The sequence below is a fragment of the Merops nubicus genome, unplaced genomic scaffold (assembly GCF_000691845.1).
Source record: "Merops nubicus isolate BGI_N331 unplaced genomic scaffold, ASM69184v1 scaffold6519, whole genome shotgun sequence".
NCBI lineage: Eukaryota > Metazoa > Chordata > Aves > Coraciiformes > Meropidae > Merops > Merops nubicus.
Genome location: NW_008630059.1, coordinates 41633 through 54356, shown reverse-complemented (window position 1 = coordinate 54356; position 12724 = coordinate 41633). Strand labels below are relative to the sequence as shown.

Below are 12724 nucleotides of genomic sequence, written 5' to 3'. Positions count from 1 at the left end.
GAACCTTCATCAGGTTTAGTCTGGATTCAGACAAGATGGGATGTAACTTTATTGTCCTGATGAGTATCTCCCACTGTCAAGGGGCAGGAGGAGGAAACTGGTTCTGTTCCTTCTGTGTCCTGCTAATGCTTAATGGCATTGACTGTCATGTGTTACTTTCTAGTGTGATAGTATGATTTATTCTGCCCTCGGTTTATGTATACTGCTGTTTCACTTGCTGATGTTTATCTGAGAGCAGTATTTGTAAAGGTTTTTATCATTTTAGCTATGAAACATCCATTCAGTCAGTGATAAGGCCACGGTTGTATGTGCCTACTTCTTGCCTGTGCTGTAGAACTCTCTGTGTAGGACTTGTCTGGTGAGCATTGGCCTGAGTTTTGGTTCTGGACTTGTAGTCCAACATCCAGTGCTTGGGCACCAGCTTCCACTGAAAACATACTTAACAGTGCTGTATCTTCAGAGTCCCTGTAGACTTTCACTGCATCTAAAAGATGGAACTGAAACTCTGGGATCAAAACCAGTTGGTAGCTTTTTCTTATCTATGAATGGAACTTTCTGCCAGAACAGTGAAGTTTGTGCGTGGGGCAATCGGGGAGGAATGGGCCGGCTGAAGCTCTCTTAGTTCCTGTGTCTACAGTTCTAACCTTGGATCCATTTGCAGCCTTACCTGCTAGGCTTAAATGTGCATATGGAAACTTGACAAACCCTTCAACTTTTTCATGCTTTTTAACACGTGATAGAGCAATGTCAGAATTAAATAGGTCTGTTGTTCTTTCTTACTGAAATAACATATAATCAAATAATCAATTTGTGAGTGGAGAAAAAGAAGCTTTGAGGTGAATGTGCATACATATTCTATAAATGCTGTTATACCATAATCCAAATTTGCATGAGAATTGATAATAATCTAAGATGGAAAAATGTTGACCTTTCTCTGTTTCCAGATTTACTAGTAAAAAAAACATGTAATTCTGGTTATTATTTTTTTCTGAGATAAGAACATGAAGAACTGCCAAAACTGTCACAAGAGCTATATTTAATTTATTTTTATACTTATTTCTAGTTGGTTTAAGTTGCAAAAATAAAATTATTTCCTTGGATGATTTACACAGGTCTCAATAGCTCTTATCTCAGTATTCATTGTATCTCTTTAATTGCAAACAAATTTACATTTTGCTTCATTTATTTTTAACTCATTTTTTGGTCAATTTCTGTCTTTTTTAAGCTTACTGTATTTTTGTAGTCGGTCAAAAGTTGCTTCAGCACCTCTCGGCTGTTTCTACAGCCTTTATTACATTTTTCAGTGACTCTGTGGCTTTCTGTAATAAATGTAATAATAAATATAATAATCAAATTAGAAGCTTCTGCCCAAGAATATAGGAGAATTTTGGAAAAAGTGTCAAAGTATTAGTAATTTACAAAACTAACTGTGGTAGTGTCCAGGTCTTGAGGAGCAGAAGATTTTGTTTGAATTTATCTCTGAAGGTAAATGTTGCTAGTCACTACAGTAGTGCTGTAAGGAACTTTGTAGTGGGGGGAACTGGCTACAGCCAGTGCTTGAGGTCTGCTGGAGAAAAGAAGTGTGTACAAGTGAACTTGCTGACTCCTTCTGTTCTAATTAAATAACTTAAGTGAGAGCTGTTGGGGGAAAGGATGTCATTGGGAATAAATTAAAGATTAACTCTTTAGCTCTAAGCTTTACATTAGTCTTTTCCCTGATAATTACTTTTTTTTTTCCCTGTGTAGATTTATGCAGAAGTAGTAGTTGCTCTATCACAGTGAAGTCTTGCTACAAACCACTGTTGATCTAGCAGCAGAAATACTTGCTTTATACGTCTCTCAGGCCTTTGCTGATTTTTGATGTATTGTACTTAGTGCTTAACTGTTAGCAGGGATGTTGTGGTGTTAAACCCATAGCTTGCGTGCAGGTGGCCTGATGTAGGTCAGGGCTTCATGGCTAAGTATTTTGCTTTGATCATTTCTGCAAGGAAAAAGTTGCTTTAGTTTTGCAGCTGACCCAGACCAGAAATTACTGTGCTTATCTCAACATCCCTCTCTTCCCCCCCCTGCCACTCAGTGAAGAATATCTGCCATATGAAACTTGCTAGAATAACATTAAGTACATTTGGCTGCCTAGTCAAAGTTGAAGTGGTTGAAGTTGGAACAATACTGTTACCAAAGGTGTTCCAGGTAGGCTGGATTGTTTCAGCAGCAGTGAAGAACTGAGGTTGGTACTGTCAGTTACACGTGTGCATCCTGAGGGCTGGTGACATCTGGCAAAGTGTCACTGGAAAGCAGCAAGCAGTCACATCACAAATTGCTTCTGTGGCAGCCAGAGGAGCACGACTGAGAGCGCTGTTGGACGGGCTGTTGGAACAGCAGGTGGCTTTCTTCCCCCTGGTCTCTCCCCAAGGAGAAGCCAAGCTCCTCCACTGCATTCTTTTTGGATCTAGCAGTCAAGTGTCCGTAGAGTCAGCTTATTGATCTGATTGATGCACCAAAAAATGAGTGTATTTTTTTTCTTTATCAGATGGGTGACTGAGTTCATGTGGTTGTTGGCTTCTGTGCAGGGGGAGCAGGGACGTGCAACCTGGGAATGGGGTGTGCTGGCGCAGGTTCAACTTTTGTGTCAGCTTGCTGTAACAGTAGTGTTGGTAATTTCTGAGGGTCTTTACTTCATCCCTGTAGAAAATTGTGTGAATAAGCTTCATTACATTTCATACTTGATTTAAGTTAGGTTTGTTTTTTTTTTTTAAATATTTCTTCATGGTTTGTGTACTCTTGCAAACTGCTGTAAGCTGTTCTAATAAAAACTTAGATTCTGTAAAATTTGCATCTGCAGACCTACCTGCTGAAAGATGCGAGTGCTTTTTTTTTAGTTAGTGTCAGAAGTAAAGGGTAAAATTACTATCTCTGTTATAATTCTCCCACCACCCACCCAGGTGCCACTTTTTTTCCTCATCATGCTTTCATTGCTTTTTGTTCTACTGGTGGGATGTGGCAGGAGTCTGTGTGCTCTAAAATTTGGGAAGACAGCAGGTAGCAGATACTTGTTCCAGTTCCTTCCCCAAAACTGTGGGTATTGATTTGCCAAGCAATGATAATTTCCAAAAATAATAGAGTTTTTCTTTTCTGTTAAAATTTTTACACTAGAACTTTAAGGATTGTCGCTGTAATTTAACTTTGTGGTAATTCTCATTCAAAAAAACCCTCCCAAAATGGCATGCTTTACTGTAGCTAACCCAAATTACCTAAAGGATAACAGATTAAAAAAACACATGTCCTTAGTTTCAAGTTGAATTTAATTATACTGTTAAGAATCTTATCAAGTACATTATTAGGTTTGTAACAGTAAGTCCTATGAATACGTTGGCAGCAATCAGAAGTTACTGGTGACTAACATTTAACATTGACTGCTCAGAAATGATGAGCTCAGGCGTATGAGATTCAGAGGTGAGTACAAGGGCAAGTATCTCCATTACTGTGTGTCAGTATTAGGTTTTAATGTGAACTTTTTTTTTTTTTTTCTTTACTGTCTCTGGAGGTATGGTCACAATAGGAGTATGTGACATGTAAACCATTCAGATGTCCACTCTGGTCACAGAATTTTTGTATCTTGATAACCAGGCTATTTTTTTTCCCCCCTGTAAGCACTGTGCCAGATTTACACAAGATGTATTTAGCAAAAAATACAGTTTTGTTTAGACAAATTGTGAGCAAATTCCTGCTGCTCTGTACTAAAAAATAAAATAATTTTAAAAATGCAAAATTTTTAAACTTGCTTTTTACTGAAAGCCACCTCAGGATTGCATTTATAGACCTTCCTTTAAGCTTTTTTATTACTGTTCTTTGGCTACACTTTTGGCAGTTTGTAATAACTGCTTTAAATTCAGTAGCTGCAATCACTTTTAGCATTCACAAATGTAGCAAATTTTAAGAGAAGACTGTAAAACTGGATTTCTAGTCCTTTGTGTTTTCAGTTCAGGAACTTTTCAGAACCAAGTCCATTTATTTAAGCTTATAGCTTCCCTCAGAACAGGGAATTTTTGTAAAGTACTTAAAAAAATATGACTGTTTGATGTTTTCATAATGTTGGAAGATAACACTAGGAGTTTACACCACATAGCAGGTCCTGTTCCTTTCATTTTAACTTATTTTCCTGATTAGGTTGTCTCATCCTCAGTCTTAGTTTCCCAAAGTGCTTCAGGTTGATAAATTAAATTCCCTCCTTGTGCTGTTGTTGGTCCAGGAGTACTCTCACGTTCTCTTGTGCTCTGCAGATAAAATGAAAAGCCACTCCTGCACTGCAGAAGTTAGAGCTGCTGATTCCAGAGTTGTGCTGTGTGGGGTGTTTAGCAGCTCTAACTGGATGCCATTTTGGGTTTTGGTTGTGAAAGACGCAGAAATAGTTAGCTAAAAAACCCGTTTGCTCGTTGCATTACTGGCAGCTGGAGGATGAAGATAATTTGCAGTTATGTTCTTGGCAGAATATTGCTTATCTTTGAAATAGAACGGTTGTGACTACATTTAGAGGGAGCTACCTTAGCTTTAAAAGGATTCAGTTGGCAATGTGTAGTGCCTGTGTTTTCTCCTACCTTATCTAGTTGACAATGTACATTACTGAGAACAGGCTAATGAAGCTTTCTTTGTCTTCCTGTGTACTTTAATTGACAAGCTGAATCCTTTTATGGAGCATATATTTAAAAAATAGGCACTTTGCCTTTAAAACAAAGGCACAGGGCATCAAGGACAAGTACTTGATAATTTGGTGGTGGACCTTGTACAGATCTTGCAGCTCTCTGTATGGAAATGGCAGGGTGCCACAGGAGATGTTGAGAAAGAGCCTTGCTGGTGTGTGGATGGTGTAATGTCTTCAGAACCTCAGGGAGCTGTTCAGGGCAGCAACCTGTGGAGCATGCAGCTTCCTAACTGTAGTGGTGGATGATTATCCTGGCTACTGTGTTGTTACTGTCTCACTCAGATTTATTGCTGTGTACTTGTAGTCCAATCAGTTGACCTCTGCTGGTCCAATTCCCAGCAAGTTTTTAAGGTGAGTGTGGGATAATAAGCAGTGGCTGAACATGAGCTGGAGTGGGTCTGGAGAAGGGCAGCAAAGCTGGTGAAGGGTCTGGGGAACATGTATAAGGAGCAGCTGGGGGAACTGGGATTGTTTAGTCTCGAGAGGAGGAGACTGAGGGAAGACCTTATTGCTCTTTATAACTATTTTTAGAAAAGAGGTTGTAGTGAGGTGGTTGTTGGTCGCTTCTCGCAAGTAGCTAGTGATAGGACAAGAACAAATGGGCTTAAGTTGTACCAGGGTAGGTTTAGGTTGTATATTAGGAAGAATTTCTTGACTGTAGGAGTGGTGAGGCACTGGAACAGGCTGCCCAAGGAGCTGGTGGTGTCACCATCCCTGAAGGTGTTAAAAAAACATGTTGGCATTGCACTTTGGGACGTGATTTAGTGGTCATGGTAGTGTTGGTTTGAGGATTGGACTTAATGATCTGAGAGGTCTTTTCCAGCCTTACTGATTCTATGATTCTATTTAAGTGCTTAATACATTTAAACTCCTGCTTATGAGGATCAGGGGTAGCAAGGTTGAAAAATGTTTCTCCCATATAGTCGTCACAGTTTTTAGCATGGCCTCTTATTGTTGGTTGCTAGAAAGTTTCTACTGGTTAAAAATCATACTTGTGTGACTTTAGCCTGCTTAATTTTAACATGTCCCCATGTGATCTTCAGTGATATTTTCATGTATCCATTTGTTTTCAATGATAAATTACTTTATTTTTCCAAAGGTTCATGGCCGTTATCAGTAGCACTGGTTTAGTCCAGAAGATGTTTCTCAGTTTTTATTACTAAGCTGATGTTGTTGATACATTGCCAACACTTTGACTTTGTTAAAAAAATAAATCTTCTTGTCATCTACATATGCAAATTGAAGAAATTCTGTTTTCTGTCCCTTCAGAATCTAGTTGACATGCACTCTGGTGTAACATACAAGGGTCACTTGTTGGAAACATTCTTAGTTTTTTTTTTTTGTTGCATTTCAGAGCTCTCAAGGTGGGTTATGGTTGTTTTGGTTTTGATTTTTACCATACTCCTCTTGCAACTTCAACCAGTGTTCCTGATTTTTGCATCCTGGCTACTGTCTTCTCTGTATTCCTAGAGTAAAATGGATGAGAAGCATTTTGTTCATCAATTGATGAGGCTGGGACCAGCCTGTAAATGGCCTGGTGTGAAAACTATGCACTTCCAGTTTTCATTGTAAGTATTTGGTTTAAACTGTCCTTGGCAAATAGCAAGTTCAGTTGTCACATTTCTTGGGTGTATGCCCAAATAAGATTAGGATGGCTGTCACTGGCCACGGGGGAGAAAACACACAACTCTTGGTAGCAAAACAAGAAATTAGCTTTGATTAATGTTTCCCAACACTGGTTGGAACAGTATTTAGGAACCAACAATTCTGTGTAATAACCAATACTATAATCTGGTTTAGATTTGCCATCAGTGCATTTTATAGATTTGCAGATTTAATTAGTCTTTGGTCAGTTCATAAAAGTAAATAGCACACAAACATTACAAATGCTATGTCAGTAATGTGTTAAAATTATAACTGGTTTTGATACCAGAGGGTTCCTGCAGATGACCATATATGTCTGGTGTCAGCTGGGTGGGAAAAATTGCTACCGACATGACTAGGCTGATGCAGTCAGAATATCATAGAATGTCATAGAATGGGGTGGGTTGAAAAGTACCTTAAAGATCATCTAGTTCCAACAGCCCTGCCATGGGCAGAGACACCTTGCACCACATCAGGTTGCTCAAAGCCCCATCCAGCCTGGCCTTGAAAAACTTCCTGGGAGAGGGCATCAACAGCATCTCTGGGCAACCTGTTCCAGTGTCTCACCAACCTCACAGTAAATAACTTTTCTCATACCTTATCTAAATCTATCCTCTTTCAGTTGGAAACCATTACTCCTTGTCCTATCACTACACTCCCCATAAAGAGTCCCTCCTCACCTTTCCTGTAGACCCCCTTTAAGTACTGGAAGACTGCTGTAAGGTCTCCCCAGCACTACCTCTTCTCCAGGCTGAGCAAACCCAACAATCTCAGCCTGTCCTCACAGCAGTGGTGTTCCAGCAGTCTGATCATCTTCATGGCCCTCCTCTGGACCCACTGGAGCAGGTCCATGTTCATGTTATGCTGGAGGCCCCAGAACTGGATGTGGTACTCCAGGTGGGGTTTCACAAGAGCAGAGTAGACAGGCAGAATCACCTCCCTTGCCCTGCTGGCTACATTTTTTTTAATGCAGCCCAGGATGCAATTGGCTTTCTGGGCTGTGAGCACACACTGCTGGCTCATACTCCATTTTTCATCCACTAGCACCACTAAGTCCTCCACAGGGCTGCTCTCATTCAGCTTATTGCCCAGCCTGTATTTGTAGTGGGGATTGCCCTGACCCAGGTGACTGAAAACCTTGCGTTTGGCCTTGTTGAACTTCATGAGGTTGGCATGGGCCCACCTCTTAAGGCTGTCAGAGTCCCTCTGGATGTCATACCTTCCCTCCAGGGTGTCCACCACACAGCTTGGTGTCATCCACAGACATGCTGAGGGTACTTTCAGTACCACTGTCCATGTAACTGACAAAGATGCTAAACAGCACTGGTCCCACTACTGACACCTGAGGAACGTCACTTGTCACAGGTCCCCACTTGGACATCAAGCCGTTGACTGCAGCTCTTGGAATGTGGTCATCCAGCCATTTCTTCACCTACCGAGTGGTCTCTCTGTTAAATCCATGCCTCTCCAATTTAGAGACAAGGATGTCATGAGGGATAGTGTTGAATGCTTTGCACGAATCCAAGTAGATGACATCAGTTGCTCTTCCCTTATCCACCAATGCTGTAACCCTGTCATAGAAGGCCACCAGGTTTGTCAGGCATGAATTTGCCCTTAGTGCAGCCATGTTGGCTGTCACTAATCACCTCCTTATTTTCCATATGCCCTAGCATCGTTCCCCAGAGGATCTGCTCCATGATTTTGTGAGGTGAGACTGACTGGTCTGTAGTTTACTAGGCCTTCCTTTTTTTTCCCCTTTTTAGCTGCTGTAGTTCAGACATTAGCTATCTAAGACATTGTTGTACAATAAGGCCTTCACTCGTGAAACTGAGTCTCTGTTTTCACTGGCAGTGATTCGAGCTCTGTGTTGAAATACAGTCCTTGCACACAAACCCTAAACTGAGCATCCTGAATTTTTAAACTTGGGGTTGCAACCTGTGCCTTCCTACTTCTAAGCAGACCAGCTAGCTCCAGTTATAGTCTCTCCTCAGCCTCTAACAAGAGTGGTTCAGTGGAGCATGATTGCTGTTTTGTGATGTGACATGTAGTGCTGCATGCTGTGTGGTAAATCTGCTATGGTTTTTAACAAACTGAAAAACAGCTTACTGAATTACCCAGGAAAAAAAAATAGGGAATGTTAAGTTATCCTGGATGACACTGTATAGATGTGTATGTTACTTGGGTGTGAGGTTGGCGGGTCTTTGGAATACTTTTGGACTTCATGCCCTCTCCTCAGGTGCAGCAAGAAACAAACAAAGTAGTGACTGTTGTGGAAAGAGACAGCTTGTGGTCAGCCTGGTGAAGAGGTTTAAACATACACTTTTAGAAAAGGTTGCTCCCTTAGAAACAAAAGGAAGAGAGTGTTTTCACTAGTCTTTTTTAACGAGGTAACTTGTCCTACTTTAAAATGTCAGTGGAACTGAGGCCTACTGTAAGTGCCTCAGGATCAGCTCTGCCAGGCCCTGCAAGAGCATCAGCACCCCACCCTGCGCCTTGCCAGGCCAGTGAGATCACTGAAAAAATAAATAGTTCCATAAGCACTGGAACTAATGACTTCTTGTTTCATGTGGTTTGGTCTCTAGAGGTTGATTTGTCTCTGGCAAAATCAGGAGGGTGTGCTCTGCCTGAAGTTTCTTCTGCAGTGGAGCTGTTTGCAAGAGTTCTCAAGAATAAAATTTTTCTGGCGTCTAAAAAGATGTGTTTTGCTTTCCCAGTTCAGTGTTTGCAAGATCCTTTTCTATTACTTATCCACCTGTTTCCACATGATCTGTAGGAACAAATTAATACTTCTTTGTTATATTTGGCCAATAGTGGCTAATTAAATGAGATTGTTAGAAGACACACAAGCAGCATGACTTTTCCCAAGGCAAGGAAACTAAGTTAAAAGTATTGGTGGTCTTGTGTGGTTGTCACTATGGCTAAATTCACTGTAGGGCTCTTCTTAGTCTACAGGTGGTGCTGCAGTACCACCTGAGTCACTTTCCTTAGGTAAGCTTTGAAGTTTAGGTAGAATAGTTGGTGAACTTGCCTGTTGCTTTTTCAAAGCTGTAATACGAGAAGAATAATTTCACACACTAAAAGTTTCTGTGGCTTTGCAGAGAACATAAGTGTTCTGCATGCTAAGGTGTTTATTTTGTTTATAGCTAAAGGCAAAGGAAAAAGTACAGTATCTAATTTTGTTTTGTTTTGTTGTTTTCTTTGTTAGCCTTACGCCTGTGTTGCTGGCTGACAGTATTCTGGCATATTTCTTCCTGCAGACAATCAAGCTCACTCCATCAGAGTATGAGTAACATTCCATGTCTGCCTCAAAAACAGTAGCAAGTAAAACGTTGTTTGTGATTCAGATGAAAATGAAGTTATCAAGTACTGATACTAGTCTTACACTGTCTGATTTAGGCTGAATGTTTTTTTGCCTCCATGTCTTTTACCAGAGTCAAGATGGTGTTATTTGCATGCCTGCTTCAGAAATAAAATGTGTGACAGGATGGAGGCAAATTGCATTTTTTTCCCCCCTCCGAGCTAGGGTGGTGCATGTTCTTCTCCCAGATGTATGCTAAAGCAAGACAGCTGCGTGTATGGCACCAGCGGGGAGTGGTGGGGTGAGAGGACTGGGCTGAGGTAATGGGTTCCATGCTCTAGGAGAAGGCAGAAGTCTTGGTGTCACTTACTACTGCAGCCTGTTCCTGGAATTCAATCAGTTAGTGACTTACTTTGGCCTTGGAGTCCTCTCCTTTCCTTTTTCTCCCTTCTCCATATTTACTCTGGGCAGATAAGCATTGTATGGATATTGTAAAAGGATGGTGGGAGAAGTTAAAACCATGTCCTACTGCCATGGACTTGCTCCCGAAGTCTGAACTGAGGGTTTCGTTATTTTGTGAGGCTTTATTAACATTGTGAAGAATGCTGTGTTATTGGTGGAGTAATTATACAGTTTGCAGATTGTCTTAACTGTTTGTTTGCATGTATGAATTTGCAATTTCGTAGTGTGTCAGTGAGCAGCACAGAAGGCACTGACGTTCAGTCGTTCACAGCCCGAGAGAGTTTTGCTGCTGTGTGTCACTTCGTCACGCAGAGGAGGTCCAGGTATTCGTGGTATTGTGCCCAACTGCCACTCACCTGAAATAGTCTTATTTGGTGAGATGGAGTAAGTGTTCAGGAGGAAGGGAAGGGTATCTGACACAACTACTCATTTGTTGTATTTATCATTTTATTTTTAAAGCATGTCCTAATGCCACAGTGCGTGCGTCCCCCCCATCGTGCTTGTTTTACGTATGACTTCTTAGGAGAGGAAGCTGGCACTGGGATTGTCTTTGAGCTTAACCAGAGTTTACATATGAAAACTGATGGATTTTTTTTTTTGCCATGTGAGTTTACAAACAGATCAGCTCTTGGCATTGGCTTAGTGGACAATTGTACGTGTGCCAGAACTGACTCAAAGGAAAGGCTATAGGAGTTTTTGGCTGGGGAAATAGGGAGAGCAAAATCATAGCAGCCTTGAATTTGATTGTCTTGTTCTGCAACGGAATTGTGCCATTGCTAGGGTTAACTCTGTAATACCATGTAGCTGTTGTTCTATTGTAGGTTTTGGGGTTTTTTTGGCTGTTTGGTTGGTTAGGTTTTTTATTTATTCATTTGTTTGTTTGAAAGGCCTGTACCTTACTGAAGGAAAAAATCCTGTTACTCCATACTTTTACCTTTGAACAATTTAAATCAAAATAGTTTAGATTGTGCATTGTGAAGATTGGAGAGCCTTTTCAGTGAATTTAGAATTTGCCTTCATGATGTGCACAGTTTAGGGGGTTGAGTTAGAAGGGAAGGCTACTCTTTCTGCTGCTGATTAGATTGACTGTCTTGCATCATGTTTGTATTTTTGAACTTTTATTTGTTACACGTACCTTTCGTTTAGACTTGTAGCAATTTTTCTTAGAAACAAATTTATTACATATGCATGCATGTTTATGCTGTGTTCTCCCAGTGATACTCTGGCTATATATCCTGTTTGTTTTCTGTTAATTATACTTTGCTTGATGGGAAAATTGGGTTATATCAATGGATTAGATTTCTAACAGATATTGCAAGTAAAAAAATTCATCATCTTTAAGATCATGGTTTAACTTTAGAGTGTAAATCAGAAGATGGTACTTGCAAGATCTCTGAATCTGACCCTGAGGAATTATCAGATGAAGCAAGTACTGACACCTTCTATGGAACTTCTCCACCTAGTACGCCGCGCCAGATGAAGCGTATGTCAACAAAACATCAGAAGAACACCATTGGGAGACCTGCTAGCCGCTCCACTTTGAAAGGTAGGTGTAGTTTGTTTTTGTTGGGTTGTTTTCGTTTTTTTTCCCCCTAAAATATCCATAAAGTCACAGTAGTAGTCCTTCATTACCTGACGGAGGAGGTAGACGACGGAGCCAAATAATGAAGTGCAGTGAAAGGGCAGGAGTCAGCTGTTGTAAGTTGCAACAAGGGAAAACTGTTTTGGGTATTAGAAGAATTTTGCCATAAGAGTGGTCAAGCAGTGAACAACTTGCCAGAGAGGTTGTTGAATTTCCAAAACACAACTGGGTAAGATCATGAGCAGGCTAAACTAGTTTTGAAAGAAAACGTGCCTCCAGCAGGAGGTTGGAAAAAATGACCTTCAGAGGTGTTTTCCAATCAATTTTTTTTTCTTGCAATTCTATAGTCTCTAGTAAAGGTATGGTTGCTTCCCTGCCCCAGTTTCATGTTCTGAAGCACTTCACGGTCTGTTTTATAGAAAAATAAAATCCTCAGTAATTATTCTTTACTCTTCAGTGTCACTGAAGCAATATCGCTGTTTACTTCTGTTGATGCTTTAGGCTTAAAGTTGTAACTGGGGAAAATCCAAAAGATACTTGATGTTTTTTTTCCTAATGTTACAGAATAATGATATCTAATAAAACATTTTTAAGTTAGAGTATGAATTTTAAACTTTTCTTCTGTATTTTGGGGCAGATAATAAGGTAATTGCTTGTTGAAAAGATAATTTTAAAAACATGCAGTAGCAACACCTTTTCAAGATGCCCTTCTATGAAAAAAAAATAAGGAAAAAAATGTACAATTTTAGTGGTTTTACTGAGCTTATGACAGTTTCAAAAAAGCCATTTTTCGGTAGTGTTTATTATTTTCATATAGATTATACCCAGGTTTGGGTGGGGCTTGTTTCTTTGTTTAAAAAAACCAAAAAAACAACAACAAACCAAACATGTTAGACAGTCATTTGCCAGATTTCTTAGGGCAGCTTGACTAGTACCAGTTAATATTTTGGAAGAAATTTTTAAAATTGCTTTACAGGAAACAGGAAGTGTTATCACAGAGTGCATTTACATGAGAGGATGACGTTTTCAAGGTAAAGTG

General features: G+C 40.2%; 1 protein-coding gene across 1 annotated transcript in view; it reads left to right on the top strand.

The window, feature by feature from the left end:
• Window positions 1–9893: 9893 nt before the first annotated feature.
• Window positions 9894–12724, top strand: part of MAP3K4 (mitogen-activated protein kinase kinase kinase 4) — a gene marked incomplete at its 3' end in the record, with an annotated part of 43664 nt that continues 40833 nt past the window's right edge. Inside the window, exons 1-2 of the mRNA XM_008947132.1 lie at window positions 9894–9942; window positions 11464–11649. Coding sequence (XP_008945380.1) covers window positions 9894–9942; window positions 11464–11649 — 235 coding nt within the window. The remainder of the gene's footprint in view (window positions 9943–11463; window positions 11650–12724) is intronic.